We start from the raw sequence: 18,529 nt of genomic DNA on the forward strand, positions 1-18,529 counted from the left end.
AAGTGGATCAGAACCATAAACTTAAGACTCAAAAGTAAGCCTGGATGTGGTGGCGCACACCTTTAATCCCAGGAGGCAGAGGCAGGCAGATCTCTGTGAGTTTAAGGCCAGCCTGGTCTACAGAGCAAGTTCCAGGACAGCCAAGGCAAAGAAACCCTGTCTCAAAAAAAAAAAAAAAAAAAAAAAAAAAAAAACCAGAATAAACAAACAAACAAAAAGGGCTGGAGAGATGACTCAGAGGTTAAGAGCACAGGCTGCTCTTCCAGAGGTCCTGAGTTCACTTCCCAGCAACCATGTGAACATGGTGGTTCACAACCATCTGTAATGAGATATGGCGCCCTCTTCTAGCCTGCAGGGATACATGCAGACAGAACACACAACACTGTACACATAATAATCTTAAAATTAAATAAATAAATAAAAAAGACTCAAAAATCTACAACTCTTAATGAAAAGTCAACAACAACAAAGGCAGAGGTGGTGGAGACCTGGGTCCAGGGAGGGCCGTGTGGGAGGGGGAGCAGCCAGACCGCCAAGAGGGCGGGGTGAGTGTGAAATCCCGGTGGCAGAAGCTTCCAGCATAATGTCTCTGGCTGGTTTTGACAGCAGAGGAGGAATAGGCAAAAGGTGGAGGTGGTTTAGGTATGGAGCAGGAGCTGCTAGGAGACACACTGAGCAGAGGTAAATGGGTAGAGAGGAGATGCCAACAGCCGTGACTCCCCAGTTCCGGGGAAGAGAAGGCCTCTCTCCAAGGGTACCTAGGAACAACCCCATAGCACAGCCACTGAGAGCAGCTGCCAGGAGGGATGGGTAGAAGAAACTAGTTGGGAGGGGCCAGGGGCCAGAGTCAGCCCTGTCGGCACTCCACTGGCATGGGAGGCAGAGGCTCCTCTTTCAGGCTGTCTGTGTGTAACGAGTGTCTGGATAGTGCCCGGACACTGAGCCTTTACTGAATGAATGAATGAATGAATGAATGAATGAATGAATGAGAGAGAGAGAGAAAGAGACAGAGAGAGAGAGAGACAGAGAGAGAGAGAGAGAGAGAGAGAGAACGGGAAGAAAAGTGTCCGGACTCAAGAGGCAGCAGGTGAGTTAGGCAGAAGCAGACGCAAGAAAGCAAGGTTCAGGGAGGGCCACAAAGCCCAGATCCGCTGGTGGGGCGGAGTGGTTAATGCCTGAGGGGAGGGGTAGGGAGAGGAGGCAGGAGGCAGGGCTGAAGGGCTGAGGTACACAGAAACGACCCCCTGCCTGCTGTGGGAGAAGACAGCCTGACGGACTCAGAAGGAGCATGCGCCACGGCCCCAGGACGACGAGTCCTTAAGGGCCTAGTACAACCTTGCCCAGGCCACAGCCAGACAGAGATGCTGAAAAGGGGTCACGCGGGGCGGGCCAGGCTGCTCACCTGGGAGTAGACAGTGGCATGGACCCACGCAAGCCGGCGGCTCAGGTGGTCCAGCTTTTCTGAGAAAACTTTCTGGCTCTTGGTCAACTCTGCAAGGATGTCCTTCCGCTGATCCCCAGGGAGAAAAAAAGACAATCAGAATATGGCCTCATGCCCATATCCTACTAGGCAGTCTGATATGGGCCCTACTAGTGCCCAGGGAAGAGGGGTGGGGGTGGGGGGCTCCACTTTCTTTTTTCTTCCTTCCTTCCTTCCTTCCTTCCTTCCTTCCTTCCTTCCTTCCTTCCTTCCTTCCTTCCTTCCTTCCTTCTTTCTTTTTTTTTTTTTTCTTTTGGTTTTTTGAGACAGGGTTTCTCTGTGTAGCTTTGGAACCTGTCCTGGAACTCACTCTGTAGACCAGGCTGGCCTCGAACTCACAGAGATCCGCCTGTCTCTGCCTCCTGAGTGCTGGGATTAAAGGCGTGTGCCACCACCGCCCGGCGGGGCTCCACTTTCAACGCTCACTTCTGCCAGTGGTGATCAGTGGAGACCCAGCAAGCCCCACAAGAGGGCCCTGGTTAACCCCTCTCTGTGAGCTCCTGGAGCGAGCATCCAGGGACACAGGACAAGATTGCAACTTCAATGGCTGGGGAGGCCCAAGGCTTTGGTGATAGTGGGAAGAGAAGGCCTGCTAGGGAGGCCCAGCCTGGGCGAGGCATGCCATGGCAGGGGCTCCCGGGGACCGGGAGAGCTGGGCCCGCTTCCTGCTGACTCTGAGAAGCTGAGAAGGCACTCAGGGTCCATCCATTATTAATGAAGGTGATGTGTATGCATCAGCACTTAGTGGGCAGGGATGGGGGAACCTTGGCACGGGCTGCAGCTGGTCGATGGGCTCAGGATATACAGGCCCCTCAGCCAGACTTGCTCTCACCACTTGGTGCGGTCAGAGCAGGGACAGGGGGAAATGTTGGGGCATTCCCAGAACAAGATTTCCTTTGTGGGATACCCTCGCATCCCGGGGACCACCACACACACTGTCCCAGTACCCACCTGCCCACCCGGGCCTTACCCTCTTGGGGCACCGGCGGAGCTTGTCCTCTGTGTCCCTCAGGGCCATTGCGTACTCGTTGACATCATCAGACACACCCACCATCTAGAGTATTGAACACCACACATCCAGGTGACCCTTAGGTACCTTAACCAGGCTTTTTAAAACACAGTCTCGACCCAGCTTGCAAAGTTCCCAAAGCTTGGCCTCTTTCGACAAAAACAATACAGGCCAGAGCCAGGCAGCAGCAGCAGCAAAGTCTTGCTGTGTGATATGCTCGTGTGCACCAGCACAAGCAGGCAGGCGTGGAAGCACTCATGCGTTCCACCACACAGAACACCCCTCACCACAAACATGGATTGACAGTGCAAGACCTTGCCCAGCTGCTGGTGAACGCTGAGGTTATACATCATGACTGTGCCGTCCAGGACTTCCAGCAGCGAGTTCTCGGTGAGGGGCTGCTCGGGCTCCTCAGGGGGTCTCCCCAACAGCAGGCCCTCATTCCAGTGGCTGCCCTCAACTGGGGAGCAGAAGACGGAATGAGAACCAGGCTTTTCTGTTTGTTTTTTTTAGATAGGGTCTCACTATGTAGACCAGGCTGCCCTTGAACTCAGAGAGCTGACTACCTCTGCTTACTGGGACTGGGGTTAGAGGTGGTAGCACCACACCCAGCTTCTGATTTTCTCCTCAACACGCACAGGCTATCTGGGCCTTCCAGGAGGAGAGGGGATTCCCTCTCTCTTCCTTGTCTAGGAAGGGAGCTTCAGGGAGAATGGGTCAAGGGAAGGTGGGTGCAGGGCAAGGCCCTGCAGCATCAGGACCTATTTTTGTAATATTGATTTCATGTCTTCAGATTGCGCTTCCTGTGCCCTTGGGATGTGGCCAGGCCCCAAGGTGGTAGGGAGTGGGGGGAGGAGGGGACTACTCTGGCTTTGCCAAAGATAAGGAAGGGGTTCTCCACAGCAGAGGTCCCTCGGCAGCTCTGCCCAGCACCTACTGTCCTCACGAGTCCTCTGTTCCACATTCAGCGAGCGGACCTTTACTTTCTCTATGGTGCTCAGAGGCCGCCGTGGGGTCATGAGGCTCACAGCTGCTGTGCTGAGGAAGCGGTTGGCTCGGCCCAGGGTTGGAGAACTGAGCCAGCCTGCCCGGGGCAGGGGCAGTGCCCCTCCCATGGCCAGGGCTTGCATGGGACGCTGTGGTGGAGAAAGGGGGTCAGAAGCTAATCGGCTCTCCAGGACTGGGGCCTATGAAGGATGCTCTGGATGCATGGGGTGGGGGGGTGGGGGGTGGAGTGGGGTGAGGGGTGGGTGGATGGACAGGGAGGGGTCACGCTCCACCTGCAGCCAGGGAGCTTCCCTGTGAGAAGGTCCTTTCCTACAGGGAGAAGGGCTGGACCTGTGTCATACCCCTGCCTAGGAGATGAAGGAGAGGCCATCATGAAGCCTCTGCCTGCCCTTACTGCCACACCTGGGCCGCCGTGGGGGCTGGCTCTTCGTCCTCATCCAGGTCATCCATGGTAGCTGCCTGGAGCTCCAGGGGGTCGATCACGATGTTGGCTTTGGAAGCAAGGTCATCTGAGAGACATGGCAGGGTAGGAGGCTTAGGTCAACTACAGAAGAGGGACCCTCGATGGAACTGCTCTGAGGGAGACGGCGCTGGCAGGCTGGGGGTGGAGGGGGTTGGGAGGATGGGGGGGGTGGCTCGCACAGCCTCCCCCCACTGTCCCTACTCCTCCTTTTCCCTCCTGCTCCAACCCAGCCTTCTCTCTGCAGCTCAGGGGCTCCTCCTCTAGCTACAACCAGCAGCAGAGGCGCCCTCATCACAGTGCTCCTGTGGCTCCACAGCTTCCCCCAAGACTACTCCACATCACAGACGCACCTCACTCTGCGCAGACAGCCCAAACACGTCCCCAGCTCAGGCTTTGCCTCTCGCTGGCCTTGTGGGTCTCTCCAACATACCGGACTTGATATCCCAGCTTCCGCAGCCCTCACCCTGATGACACCCAGCTGCAGAGCTTCTAGCCTGATCAAGGTTACCCATTGCTCTCCAACCGCCTACTTCCCTAGTACAGGCCCTTAGCCTCCCCCGTCACCTGGGTAACTGACCCCCTGCATCGGTTTCCCCACTGCAGCAGCCAGAGGGGGCGTCTCATCATGTAGGCCTACCTCCACTGCCCAGCCTCACCCAGGCCTTGCAAAGCTGTCCCTGGAGGGTTTGCATCATCCTCGGTGTGGCCTGTAAAAGCCCCAGACTGGCCTCACCCCTCACAGTCCCTGCTGCAGACCCGACTTACTTCCCAGCCAGTCTGAAGGCCATACTGGGCTGCTCCTGACTTTCATTGTTGCTTTTCGTTTTTATTTTGTTTTTGTTTTTCGAGACAGGGTTTCTCTGTGTAACAGCCCTGGCTGTCCTAGAACTCGCTCTTGTAGACCAGGCTGGCCTTAAACTCAGAGATCCACCTGCCCCTGCCTCCCGGGTGCTGGGATTAAAGGCGCACGCCACCATGCCCAGAGTTGATGCTTATTTTAAGATTTATTTTTGTACTTGTATGAGTGGTTCTGTACATGTACCATGTGCATGCCTGGTGGCCAGAGAGATCAAAAGAGGGTGGATTCCCTGGGACTGGAGTTAGAGATCAAGTGAGCTGCCCTGTAGGTGTTGGGAATCACACCTGGACTCTCAATAAAACTAACAAGTGCTCACAACTGCTGAGCCAGCTCTCCAAGGGCCCTGTTTGTTGTTTTTTAAAGAAAGGTCTCACTATGTAGCCATGGCTGGACCTCACAGAGATCTCCCTGCCTCTGAGTGCTGTTATTTACAGTGTGTGCCACCACACTCAGTCCGTATTTGACGTTCTTGCCCTTGGGTCCACAGTACCAAAGGGAGCTGTGCTCACCAAGGAAGGCAGTTCAGACAGCATTGACATATCCCTCACCAGGCTGCTAAATCCCGTCAACACATCTGGTCCCTCTTTCATCAGGGCATTCCTAGCCTGTCTCTGGTGCCCAGGGAAGGCACAGTGGCCAACCCCAAGATCAGATGCAGCCTAACAGGTCAACAGCCCCTGGCTAAGCCGGTAAGAAAGACTTGGGCGCCCTCTAGTGGACACAGGGCGGCTCGGCACCCGCGGCACTGCTGGCTCAGAGGCGCCAGGGCTGTTGAGGGCCACAGCCTCCACCCACCTTTCAGGGTCTTTCGAAGGTGTGAGAGGAGGCCCCCAAGGCGCTGCAGGTCAAAGTAATCCACCTTGCCGTTATAGAAGATCTGGGGCGGGATGTAAGCCTCTGCAAGAAGTCAGGGGTGCAGGGTCAGCAAGCGGTGCTCAGGAGAACTGTCCAGAGCCACAGGCTACTCTAGCCTTCTGACCTAGGTCAGCCACCAGCCCAGGCAGACTGCAGAGCCAGAGCCCTGGCCTCCCTGTCTCTCCCACGCTTTGCTGTTTTAGGTTAATGCCAACGACTGCAGAATTTGGGGTGGAGGGAGGATTCTTGGCAGCGGGTTCCTCAAGAGAACAGAAGGACAAACTCTATGGGATATCCCCCAACCCAGAGTGCCTAAGTCTCCTACTGACCTGGGGACTCTGTCTGCCTAAACACAGGAGCCCCAGGACCCATCCAAGGCAGCCCCACGAAGGACCGCACAGAGATCTAGGCACCAGGACTGAGAAACAATGGATATGATGGCAGGAGCCTGTGGAAGCGGCCAGCCAGCATAGACAGGCCCAAGGGTCCCAGAGTGTAGGGCTCCTGAAATGGACTCACCTGGGCAGAAGGCCTAGTTATCCTCCCATCCACCTCGGCTCTCTACACCACCACCAGTAGCTACCACAGACCCGGTTCCATCCAGCCTTGCCAACCTGGGGTCCGATGCTTACCCTCACTGAAGGAAGCGTGGGGGTTGGAAGCTTTGTATTCATCCCAATAGAAGCGCAGGGCAGATACCAGGCGGTGTAAGAAGCAGACCATGTACTCAGGGGGGCAGAGCATGGGCATGTTCTGGGGCAGATGACAGAAAACACATATTGGTGCCAGGCCAGAGTCCGGCTCATTCCTCATCCAAGGCTGTGCCCCAGGACCCGGGAGGAAAAGGCAGTGATGACGAAGTATGACAGACAGGCAGCTGAGAGGTGCCAAGTGCCCAGAGCGCGGCCCTGCAACACAGCCTGGGGCCCACAGTGGCCGCCCTGGGGGACACCGATACCTACCCCCCGGCCGCTGGCATTCTCCTGCAGAAACTTCCGGAATTTTGTCAGAAAGATGTACCTGGAAGCTTCACCCTTCAGGGAATGGGAAAATCAGACTGTGCGGAGCTGACACTTCTTCACCTGACCGGGAGCCCCACTACAGGAACATGAACCGGCCCTGCTATGCGGGGCTGGGGGCCCCAGACAGCATCCCTCCCAGCCAGGGGTCCACACAGGAGTCTTGAGTCACTTACGCCATTGTCGTCTTTATTGTCCAACAGCAGCTTCAGGATCTGGACCTGTAGCCCTTCCACCACTGGGCGGGATGGGGCAGGAGATACAGCCCTTAGGCTCCCGGGGATGGGAATAGGCAGAACTTCGTGTCAGGCCCCCACCGCCAGGGTTCCCTGAGCCTACCCTCGGCATGGTCCCCCCACCTGCTCCGAAGTACACAGGCCCAGATCCCGCCCCCACCCCAGGCCCGAGGCTGGAGCTAACCTTCGATGCGCTTCTTGAGTCTCTGGCAGCCGCGCTCATAGGCCCGCCTCCGCTGCCGCTCCTCGGGGGTCTCCTCCTTCGCCTCCTTACCGTCTCTGCCCTAGGCAGGGGCAGAGGGCAGAAGAGAGCGAGGTTTCCTGGGCACTGACTCACCCAGGACTACTTCACACAGAAGAGCCCTCACCCAAGCACTTCCGGAAGCAGGGCCAAGGAGGCCCCAGGCCCTGGGCCCAGCACACGGGGGCAGTCCCTCACTGCGCCGGCCCCATCCCAGGTCCCCTCACCTCCCTGCTGGAGCGATGCGACCACCAGGTGGTGGGAATGAGTTCCTGCAGGCCAGCCTCCTCCACACGCAGGGGACTCTTAATGTAAAAGAAGACCACGGACCGGAGCATGTCGAAACTGGTCCTTGTCAAGGAAGAACTTGGCTCCCCCAAGAGCCTGCTGTACGCCCTCGTGAGCCCTTTCTCAGAAGCCCCCCTCGATGTGCCGCCATAGCTCTGCCACCATCAAAGTTGCCAATTTCACCATGTCACTGACTCCTAGGTTGGGAACCTCACGGACGGTCACGGTTATCAAATCAGCAAAGGTCCGATTAAAAACTTGTCAAAGGAACAGAGGGATGGGGTGGGTCTGCTGGTCCATCTCAGGCCCAGTTTGGGTTCCAGCGTCCCATGGTTTCTGCTTACTGGAGGCTGAAAGACATCAGCCTAAGGTGGCTTGTGCTTAGGCTTCTCAGGGAGCTCACAGCACCGGGGGAGCAGGAGGAGCCGCCTCTTCAGAGAAGACCTTGTCTGTGCGCACACACAGAAGCAGAGATGAGGCTGAAGAGAGCAGGCCGGGGGGCCTCCCCCACCTCCACACAGCTGCACTGAAGGGCCCCCCTCCCCTTTGCCTTCTCTGTTCTGTCAGGACTCAGCTGGGGTCCTCCTGAACCTTCCCGGAGACTCCTGGCCTGACGAGCACTGCCCTCTCTCTGCTGGCCTTAGGAGGCGCTACACAGCAGGCCTGCCCAGCACCGAGAGGATACAGGACGTTGCTAAGCAGAAACTTGCGGGACTTCTCGTGTCTCAGGATGGAAATAGTGAGGCGCAGGTAGTGGATCTGTGGAGAAGCGGGCGGGGCTCAGAAGAGGCAAGCAAGGTTCGGGGGCTTCAGGGCGGGGACAGATGCTCCCACCTGCAGACCCAGGTCTGGGACAATGGGCGAGAACCGGTAGAGACGTAGCAGGGACATCATCAACTGCTTGAGGCAATCCTGTACCTCGTAGTCCTGGGAAGAGACTAGGGCAGCCATGACGGGGCCTTTTCCAAGACCCTACCACACCTCCCTCGCCCTGATGGAGTCTGACAGCCTGGCCCGAGCCTGGAGTCCAAGTCTTACCTCCATGAAGAGCCACAAGAGGTCCAGGACCTGGTGTACCACAGCCTGCGCCTGCTCAGGCGTGCCCTTCTCCGTGATGCCCAGCAGGAAGCTCATGAGCACAGCCTCCACTAGGTAGACCTTGCGCTGCACCAAAGGGCGGCACTAGTGAAGCTGTGGCCTCCTGCTCTACTCGGGAGACCTTCCCATGCTCAAGAAGCAGGGCCTCAGACACCAAATCTCGAGCCTTTCAAGCACTTTTACCACAGAGATGAGCCCTTCCCAGAGTCTGACTGAGGAACAGGAGGAGCTGCTGGCCCACAATCTCTCTAGGGCTCTGTCACACCATTTCCTCAGCCCTGTGACATCAAGCCCCTTCCTCCCCAGGATGCTGTCCTTAAGGCCTGAGCCCGTGGCTATAGAGAACCCTGGCAGGTAATGCTATGGGTCTCACGTGAGCCCCCGCATCTGCCATGGACGCATCTGCATGGCCCCCCTCTTCCCTTCCCTGCCAGCTCCTCACCAACAGTGGTGCGAAGTGATGGAAGATGTGGGCCAGTGTGAGGAGGACCGTGGGCTGGCCCTGCAGCTGCCACGCAGAGCTCTCCTTCTCCACCAACCGCCCTTCCTGTGGGGTGGGGAAGAGACCGTGAGGGGGGGGGCTGGGCTAAGACCCCTGTCCACCCGGCCCAGACTCTGGCTCACCACAGGGTCCAGCTCCACACTCAGCACCGCCTGGAAGCAACCCAGCAATCTCTGTGCCCGCACCAGGTCCGCAAAGGGAGGGTCCTGCAGGGGCCGGAAGCCCGCAACTGGGTAGGTGCCACAGAGTTAAGCCAGCAACACCTGCCCTGAGGCTTAGACACACCCCTCCCCGCTCCCTCCCGTCCACGGAGAGCCCAACTGGGGCCCCCCCAAGCTGCACAGCAGGGGCCCAGGCTACACCACAGTTCTCCCACTCAGTCTCTGAGGGGGTAAAACTCCTTCCTGCTCTTCACCTGCTCAATGAAGACAATGAATGGCACCCACCCTGAAAGGACTTTTGTCCTTGGGCCAACCTAACTAAGATGCATCTTGTGTACACATTGCAGCAGCGAGGCCTGCCACCAGCCCACAGTGCTCCTGGGTAGGGAGACCCTCAGTTTAGATGCTAAGCCACCCCCAGCCATCTTCCCAAAATGATATCGCAAAGGACGGCTGCCGAAGTTGAATGCCACCGACTCCTTGAACGACAGGCTGATGGCTGGGAAGTAGGCCATTCCTAGGCCCCTGGACAGGTTCTCAAAGGCAGTGCCCAGTGACACACCATTCCTGGGGAGGAAAAGGGAGATCTATAAGCCAGTGCTGGGACGGGTATGGCTGCCCACCCTCGGCCTACTGAACTTGGCCTGGCTCCCTTAGAGGGAGCAGGAAATGAGCAGTCTGGCTGTTGATAGACAGGAGACTCACAGGCAAAAGGATAGAGTACCATCATCCAGATCAATCAGGCAGCTCACGATGTCCCCCGCTGCCCATGCCTGCCAGGAAAGGAAGCTTTACAGACACAAAGAAGCGTAGCAGCCTGCCTGACTGCATCCCAGGTGCACTTCTAGGACCACCCAGGGAAAGACTGGTCACAAGGAGACAGGAGTCTCCAAACCCCTGACCCTTCCCTGGGACCTAGCGTCCTTTGTGGCTAGCCTGTGGCTCCAGACTCAAGCTACAGGGTGGTTACGAGGTTGGTGATCCACGGAAGCCTAGCCCTCACCTTGCCATAATTCGTTGTGGTCACGTTCCATTTGCGTACCCGGTTCCCATCATAGGCGTAGGAGTTGTGTGTGTCTCCAACCCCTTCCTAGGAAGGAAGTGCTTGTGAGGTCTGGGGAAGGGGGCGAGGGGCAGGCCAGAGCCCACCAGTTACTAACCTAGTGTCCTCATGGCCCTAGAGAAAGGGTGTGACGTGTCTGCAAAGGAGCCAGGAGTGAAGGGTTCTATACTGGGTGCCCTCGAGTAGAATGAAGCATTTTCCATCTCCAGTGGGCAACCCAGATCAGGCTCCTGAGCGGGTCTGGGGCTGCCCCTGCTCTGAGGGTGCCTGCACCACAGGCCTCTCTGGGAGAGTCCTCTCCTTGTGTGTACCTCCTGATTAAAGCGGCAGTTGATGGTGCACCAGCCGATCTGCATGAGCCCCTGGGAGGAGATGAGCACCTCGTAGACCCACTTCCCTAGGAAGAGCAGAGGGAGGCCCAGAAAGTGAATGAGGGCGGTCTCTCGCCCCATTTCCTCCCAACTCTCTGGGCCTCAGCAGAGTGTGAGCTCACCTTTGTACACACATGTGGTAGAACGGATCGTACCAAAGTTGCTGTGTCCAATCACCTGGACAAAGAAAGCAGTGTTTCTCTCCGGGCACACATTTTGTCCCCAGCTGAGTTAGCATTGGTGGCACAAGTCTGTCATGGCCAGCACGGCACTGTGTCTGGCTGAGATGGGAGAGACTGTATCCACGACAAGAGCTTCTGGGGCAGAAGCATGAGGGGACCCGGGGCTTTGCTGAAAGGGGTTCAAATAGTGACTGTATCCAGGTTTCGGGGCTATGTCAGGAAGGCTGAAGGGCTAAGGACAGCGTGGTCTGGAGCGGTGACAGGATGAGTGTAAGGCTACTCCGTCAGGATGAGCACAGAGGACAAGGCCAATCAGGAGAGCTTGGGACTGTTAGGAGGAGCGGAACGAGGGGCCACTACACGTGTTCACTCACCCCCAGGAGGTCATCATCCACAAGGAGAAGCCCCTCAAAGCCTCCTGTGTGGTCTAGGACTACAGTAGATGGCCCAAGTCGCCCTTCAACTTGTCCTGAGAAGGGGAGATGTGTGAGGTCAGGGAGGGCAGAGGGTCTTCCAGACGCAAGGGAGGTGTGAGTTCAGCAGAGAACTCCAGGACTTGGCACCACGCTGTCAACCCCACTCCAGAGAACGCCTCATACCCTGGCTCTCCTCATCTTCACTGTCCACCTGTAGCAGCTGGTCCACATGCTCTGGCAGGTTATGGAAGTTCAGGGGTTTCCTGGAGAGGGAGAGGATGCTGGGGGCCCACGTCCTTGAGATCGGCCAAACAACAATCACCCTGAGCCCTGCTGGGTGGCTGGGTAAGCTCTGGAGGAAGGACTTACCTGGCTCTAGACCCTGGTAAGCTAACAGGAGCTACTCTAGGAGCTAACAGATGGCGTTAGCCACTAAGCTAAAAACTTATAAGCAATTGTACCTCAGGACTGTTTAAAAATCAAAAATCATCAGCTTCAGGGGGCATAGCACAGTCAGGAAAGTACTTGTCCTCAACCAAAAGGACCAGAGTAAGAACCCATGCAAGAAAAAAACGTTGGCTGTTATGGTATGTGTGTGTAATTTCAGCACTGTTCAGCACTGGGGAAGAGCATACAGGGGCATCCCTGGGTCTCACTGGTGAGCCAACTAGCCCACTTAGCAAGTTCCTGGCCAGTAAGAGACAGAGAGGACAGTGACTGAGGACTGATACAGAAGTTTGTCCTGTAGTCTCCACACGTACCACATGCTCCAAGTGCAGCGTGCGCGCGCACACAAACACACACACCAACCCTCTAAGTCTTAATTCCCTCATCTGTAAACAAGCAAAACAATAACAACAACAAAAAGAAAACAACCAGCTGTCCATCAAGCTGTCAAGATGTGAAGATCCCCACAAAAGCATGTGCTCCCACGTAGCTCCTGACCTAACCTACCTGCTCTCAAACACATCTGTATTGATTCTGGATGAGAAGATGAGGCTGGCAGGAATTCCAGCTGCCGAGTGGGCCAGCACCAGGATTATCTAATCCAGTCCTTAACCCTAAACCTCTGGTTCTTTTGGCAGCAACCTTTCCCACTACGCAGAAGGGAGACGGTGGTGATCGGTCACGCCCTGGCAGGACAAAGGGGTCGCCCTCTGAGGGGCTGCCTGGCCCTATCCTCTACCTTCCTGTCTCTGGATGGCCAGCAGAATACACGACCCATCTGCCCACAATCTTCTGCAGCTAAAAGGGCTGGGCAAGTTTGTCTGGGCAGTTGCCCAGAAGATTACTCAGCACGCATGCCCTGAGTTAAAGGGCCTATTAGGCTGGACATAGTTGTCCATACCTTCAATCCCAGCACTCAGGAGGCTGAGGCAGAAAAAGTGCAAGTTTGAGGCCAGCCTGGGCCACACAGCGAGATCCTGGTGTATGTGTGTGGAAAGACCTGACCTGAGCTCAGCTCCTAAGAATAGCAGGCAGTGTATTAACAACCAGCAGGACTTGGCAGGGCATTGGGCTGACACCCATCTGGATCCAGCTCACAGACTGGCAGCACCTGTTCTTCCTCCTCTAATCTCAGTACCTGCACGACTCAGCTGTCTACCAACAGTAGGCTTTGGAAGGGTCCGAGATGAACCAAGGCACCAACTCCCACCAGGTAGCTATGACCCAGGTTCACAGACCACATGCTTCCCTGCCGCAAGACAGGACTGAACCCAGACTGCAGGAGGCGGATCTATGCAAAGGCCCCTTCTCACCCTTGCTGAGCCCTCAGCCAAAGCCAGGAGCCATCGATACAGTTACCTAGCCAGCAACAGGGAAGGCTGAAGGCAACTTACTGTCTGAACCGTCCCAGAGTCCTGAAAAGCCGTTCTCGCAGGCCCATGGTTCAGGAGGTGTATGCACACCTGTGCCTATGCCGACAGCACACGGTACACGGCTCTGGGCGGCTGCTCTGACACAGCAGACCCTCCACTGCGGCATTGCCCACCGGGCAGACCCTGCCTGCCCTTTCTGGGATTTCCCAGCTGTAGTCTAGAATCCTACATCTCCACAACCGACTGACTGGCGGCCCGTCTCCTGGTGAGCACAGCACTAGCAGAAGCATCTGCTAGTGGTCCCATGGGGTGGGAGTCAGAGCCCATGGAAGGAGCCAGGATTAGGGCAGCAGTGAAGGGGCCCTCCAGAAGCAGGGACTTGCTCACCACCCTGCTACCTAAACAGAACAGTAACAGGGCTGTCTTCTGGGCTTCCCAAAGAGAAGAGATTGTGAAAAACAGAACAGCCCCATGGTCTGGGAACACACAGGTAGGGACATCCAGGCTTCACAGCAGGAAAAGCCTATATGGCTCCATAAGTAAATTAAGGTGACAATAATCTTAAAAGACATTGCAAAATAGGCATGGTATTTCCGTTGCCTGGGAAGCTAAGGAAGGAAGTTTACCAATTTGGGGACAGCCTGGGCTATATAGCAAAATCAAAACCAATTCTTTTTCCAGATAGGGTTTCCCTGTGTAGCCCTGGCTGTCCTGGAACTCACTCTGTAGATCAGGTTAGCCTCAAACTTCTCAAACTCACAGAGTCTACCTTCTAGAGTGCTGAGATTAAAGGTATGAGGGACCACTGCTCCACAAAATCACTTCTTAAAAAAATAAAAAAGGAGTCACAGGCCAAATAGTTTAGCCACCCCTGGGCACCCTCACAGCAGGTGTACACAAGCGAGTGTGCCTCCCCATTGAGCACAGTGGTATAGGCCACGGAAGAACTCTGCCCTCAAGATGTCCACTAAAATCAGTTCATAAAATGGAAAAATATTTATGGGTAAACATGATGATAAAAATAGAATTCTAAAGCTGGGCAGAAGCAGGCAGATCTCTGTGAGTTCAAGGCCAGCCTGGTCTACACAGTGAGTTCTAAGACATCTAGAGCTACATAGAGGGACGCTGCCTCAAAAAAAAAAAAAAAAAAAAAGAAAAAAAGAAAAAAAAAGGAATTCTAGTTTCCATTAAACATTTAGAAATGAATAATATGTTTATTAGTTTGATGCCAGTGATTGTTTCGTGGGTTTTATACACACACACACACACACACACACACAATAACCTGCTATTTAAAAACTTGGGCTTGGGCTGGAGAGATGGCTCAGAGGTTAAGAGCACTGACTGCTCTTCCGGAGGTTCTGAGTTCAATTCCCAGCAACCACATGGTGGCTCACAACCATCTGCAATGAGATCTGGTGCCCTCTTCTGGCCTGCAGTCATACATGTTGTATACATAATAAATAAATAAATAAATAAATAAATAAATAAATAAATAAATAAATAAATAAATAAATAAATAAAAACAAAAAAACTTGGGCTTGCTGGGCGGTGGTAGCACACACCTTTAATCACCAGCACTTAGGCAGGTGGATCTCTGGGATAGAGATCAGCCTGGTCACAAAGAAACCCTGTCTCAAAAAAAAAAAAGAAAAGAAAAAGAAAAGGAAAAAACAGGGCAGGGCCTAGTGGCACTATGGGTCTGGTGGCAGTATAGCAGCATAATCTGAATATTTATGTGGTAGAGGCTGGAACTCCCAACCCCTCCAAGCTCCAGGGTGCTTGGTCTAAATTGAGAGTTCCAGGCCAACCTGTCTTACACCAGGAGACCCAGTCTCAAAAACAAAAACAAAAGCAACTTGTCATCTTGAACATTTAAAAAGCATGTAGTTTACTGTTTCAATTACACAATAATAAGAAAAACAGTGTTTCCTCTCCTTTTGTAGATCAGTCTTTAACTTGGGTCCTCCTGCCTTTCAGCGTCCCAAGTGTTGGGGTTACATTCATGAGCCACCACCCCTCAGAACATTTTTTCCATAAAGGCTCTGAGGGTTCCTTTAAGTCTGATATTCTGTAGAATCTGAACTCTCACTGTGAGATAGAGAAACCAGAAAAGAATCACATTCAAATGGTCACATCTAACTAACAACAGAACCGGGGCAACTCTTCTATTTGTTTTGAAGTTTCTGCTACTAGTAACTTTTGTGGAGATTAAAAATAAATGTATCCAACTGAGGTTTCTATTATGTTAAGTTCAGGCAGAGGCCACAAGTGGCCAGGGCAGAGTAGAGGTACAGAGAAATACAGATCAGGCCAGATGCTGAGCATGAGGGAGGCCAAGTGCACATGAACCCTTCCCTGGATCCTCAGGAAGAAGAAGCTATCTCTGTCTGGAGCGAGGAACAGAGTCCAGACTAGAGGCACAGGTCTCACAGCAGGGAACAGAGTGAGAACAGAACCCAAGCCAGGCTGCCCTTCCCCGTAACTGCAGTTTCCAGCCTCTGATCAGGCCCACCTGGGAGGAGCAGGGCTCCACACCCAACCATACCTGCTGGTGGCTGCAGGGGGCCCATGGTCAGGGGAGGAAAAGATGCGGTCCAGGTAGTCATTCAGTAGTTTCTCCTGCACAATGCCTGGGTCACAGAGCAGAAGAGAGAAAAGAGGCAGGTGGTCAGTCCAGCTCTTGGTCCCTGCTGTTCCCCCCCACAGGGTGTCCTTGTGGTCTTTGGCCAGCCACAAGGGTCAGAAGAGCAACCACACAGGGGTACAGCTCCACGGGTGCTGGGGAAGAACCTGTCACAGGAACAAGGGGTAGTTTCACGGGACCTGGCTCATTTGTCCGTCCTTCTCCTTCCCCCAATACAAAGAGCACCCCACCCCCCCACCCCCCACCCTGCCAGCCCTTACCTGTGACCCTGGACTTCTCGGTATCTGAGGTCAGCCTATAGCTCTTTCGGGAAAAAGACATGCCAGCCCCCTTGGATGCCATCTTTCGTCACTCATGGGCAGCCAGTGGTCCTGGAGGCTGAGCCAGATGCAGAGCGTGTCTACTCCAGGCTCGTCAAAGGCCCACACAGACCTAAGTCCTGCAATGGTAGGAAGGCTTGGGAGCAGGTGAGACTGAACCATACACATTCACACACATTCTAACCTAGGGCACGGGTAGGGGAGGGCTCCCAGCTTTCCACACAGGAATGTAAGATGGGATCTAGGCTCACGCCAGGAATATGGTGTCCCATACTATCTCAGTGCCCCAAGCAGGACCTAGCAGAGACCAGGTGCAAAGTATGTTTGTTGAACCATAACTAAACCCTTTGGCTCTGGGGAAATCAGATAAACATGTCCAAATGAGGTGGCCTAGAGTAAAAACTCCTATATCCACCTTAGTCATTGAGCCCGGCTCATATTCAGAAAACAAGACCCTATCCATATTCCCTCAGGTATAGACCAGTCTGGCCACCTGCAGCCAGAAGTCCCTCTTACTCCCCAAGAAAGTAAGAGGTAAGAGGAGGTAAGAGATGCCTTATTTAGCTCGGGTTTCCTCTCTTTTCTTATCTACAGTCTCATTAGCTTTCTTGTTCTCTCTCTCTGTCTCTCTGTCTCTCTGTCTCTGTCTCTCTGTCTCTGTCTCTCTCTCTCTCTCTCTCTCTCTCTCTCTCTCTCACACACACACACACACACACACACACACACACACACACACACTTCTACTCTATGCAATCACCACCCTAGCCAAGATCACTCCATTGGTCTTCCCGCCACCGTCTTATCCCTTGAGTAGCTGCAGTTGCTTCAGAAACTACACGAAGTCTCTGGTGCCTGCCTCACTATAGAGGTGTGCTGCCCAACACTGTAGTCGGGAGACAGGAGTGCTTAAGTGTACAAAGTTACAAACGGAAATTTGCAGTTTCAAGAGTCCGGCGACCACGCGTGACTGTCCTAACTGCAAGGCACAGGTGTGCCATCACCACCGACGCAGAAAGTTGTATCAGCGCCTGTCCGGAGCGTGGCCTTCAGTCACTGCCTGAGCCAGTATTTCTTTTCCGCAGCCCACTCTTCCCGCATCCCACGGTGGCCCTCAGCTCCTGCCACAAACCCTTGCCCGCCTGCACCACGCCAGGCTCGGGAAGGTGATTCTGCGGCTGTGCCTCCCTACGGAGACCCACGAAGGACATCCACAACCGGTCCCCCTTATATCGGAGCAGTTGCAGGACTTATTGGACGCAGTTACGAAGAAGAACTGGAAGCCAGCCTTCCAGACGCCCATTCTGGGTGTCAGGTGTAGAGGATTTAGAGGCGGAACCTGCGCCTGCCCCGGGGCTCCCTTGTCACTCCATTATTGCCCAGCCCTCCCAAGAGATCCAGGCTCGGGACCGAACCGACTAGGTCTGAGTGGCCAAGGACGCCAAGGGCAGCGCATGCTCCCCCAGGTCGCTCCCGCCTGGCCCCAAGCTCCGGGGGACCTGTCAGGCCAGCTCCCGCCGGGAGTCCTATACCGCAGGCCGCGGCACTCCCAGGGGCAAGCGCTGTCGCACTGGAACGGCCCGGGGCCTCGAGGGGAGCCGCCGGACCCACCCGGCTCACAGCCAGGCGGCCTCTCACTCACCCCCAGCCTCAGCCTCCGCGACCGGCTCACAACATCCGCCCAGCTTTTCGGCTACGGCACCCGTCCAGGGCCAAACCGCGTGCCCGCTCGCGCGCCGCTCCTCCAGCCGCGCACGCGCATACGCACAGACCTCAACAGGCCCTTGCTGGCAGAAAGCCCTCCCCCGCCGAAGACTCCCACCGAAGCAGTCACCTCTGTTTCACCTGCCGGTCCAACTGTTTCGGACCCCCGTCTCCCCTAGCCCGACCGTAGCCGGGGACTATGTTCTAATTGGTCCCTAGGTCACCTGTCTCAATGCCTACCTTGCATGGAGGCCTGACTCACCTGCAGCCGAGGATACCTGAAAAGCCACTTCTGTCAGCAAACTTGCTGTCACACCCGTGCACACGCCCTCCCTGCACCAGATCCAATGGGAGAGCTTGCTCACCTACCTTGGAATGACACTTGTAGTAGGTAGTGGATGCTCCGAGGCTCCGCTGCTGGGGTGTGGGCCGACCAGCCTGCAGCTGGGACTCAGCAGATAAGGCAGTTAGAAGCGGGAGGGGCAGCGCTAGGCTTGGGGAGAAACCGAGGCCCAGAAAAGTCTACTACAGGGGCTGGAAAGTCCTGGCAGCTCCTGCCAGCAGTGTCTTTGGACATAGACGTGTCCGTGGTGACGGACGGCACACCTGTGCCTTGTAGTCTAGTATGGCCACCGTAATCCCTGAACTCTTGAAAAGTGGCTAGTGCAATTGAAAATTCCAGTTTTCGACTTTGTAAACTCAATCACCCATATAGTCTGACCTCTACAGTGAGGCAGGCACCAGGGACTTCCATGCGGTTTCTGGAGCAGCTGCAGCAACAACATGCTCC

General features: G+C 55.2%; 1 protein-coding gene across 4 annotated transcripts in view; it reads right to left on the reverse strand.

The window, feature by feature from the left end:
* Positions 1 to 17,801, reverse strand: part of Rnf123 (ring finger protein 123) — a 29,396-nt gene extending 11,595 nt beyond the window's left edge. Inside the window, exons 1-26 of one of the 4 annotated variants that reach the window (XR_013052520.1) lie at positions 17,678 to 17,785; positions 15,979 to 16,096; positions 15,620 to 15,704; positions 11,435 to 11,514; positions 11,210 to 11,304; positions 10,776 to 10,830; positions 10,594 to 10,679; positions 10,223 to 10,309; positions 9,925 to 9,992; positions 9,661 to 9,786; positions 9,181 to 9,295; positions 8,999 to 9,103; positions 8,497 to 8,622; positions 8,293 to 8,385; positions 8,144 to 8,217; positions 7,398 to 7,515; positions 7,114 to 7,213; positions 6,870 to 6,931; positions 6,637 to 6,708; positions 6,307 to 6,427; positions 5,615 to 5,716; positions 3,900 to 4,006; positions 3,427 to 3,625; positions 2,804 to 2,949; positions 2,451 to 2,534; positions 1,403 to 1,510 (exon numbers count right to left, since the gene is read on the reverse strand). Coding sequence is in view for 2 of the 4 variants with exons in the window: in XM_042281643.2 (XP_042137577.1) it covers positions 1,403 to 1,510; positions 2,451 to 2,534; positions 2,804 to 2,949; positions 3,427 to 3,625; positions 3,900 to 4,006; positions 5,615 to 5,716; positions 6,307 to 6,427; positions 6,637 to 6,708; positions 6,870 to 6,931; positions 7,114 to 7,213; positions 7,398 to 7,515; positions 8,144 to 8,217; positions 8,293 to 8,385; positions 8,497 to 8,622; positions 8,999 to 9,103; positions 9,181 to 9,295; positions 9,661 to 9,786; positions 9,925 to 9,992; positions 10,223 to 10,309; positions 10,594 to 10,679; positions 10,776 to 10,830; positions 11,210 to 11,304; positions 11,435 to 11,514; positions 15,620 to 15,704; positions 15,979 to 16,060 (2,496 nt within the window). In the remaining 2 variants the exon portion in view is untranslated. Of the gene's footprint in view, positions 1 to 1,402; positions 1,511 to 2,450; positions 2,535 to 2,803; positions 2,950 to 3,426; positions 3,626 to 3,899; positions 4,007 to 5,614; positions 5,717 to 6,306; positions 6,428 to 6,636; positions 6,709 to 6,869; positions 6,932 to 7,113; positions 7,214 to 7,397; positions 7,516 to 8,143; positions 8,218 to 8,292; positions 8,386 to 8,496; positions 8,623 to 8,998; positions 9,104 to 9,180; positions 9,296 to 9,660; positions 9,787 to 9,924; positions 9,993 to 10,222; positions 10,310 to 10,593; positions 10,680 to 10,775; positions 10,831 to 11,209; positions 11,305 to 11,434; positions 11,515 to 15,619; positions 15,705 to 15,978; positions 16,158 to 17,677 lie in introns of all 4 variants that reach the window. The other 3 variants (XR_013052519.1, XM_042281643.2, XM_042281641.2) reach the window with 3 other exon arrangements.
* Between the last annotated feature and the right edge of the window lie 728 nt (positions 17,802 to 18,529).

This window comes from Peromyscus maniculatus, chromosome 7, assembly GCF_049852395.1.
Source record: "Peromyscus maniculatus bairdii isolate BWxNUB_F1_BW_parent chromosome 7, HU_Pman_BW_mat_3.1, whole genome shotgun sequence".
Taxonomy (NCBI): Eukaryota; Metazoa; Chordata; class Mammalia; order Rodentia; family Cricetidae; genus Peromyscus; species Peromyscus maniculatus.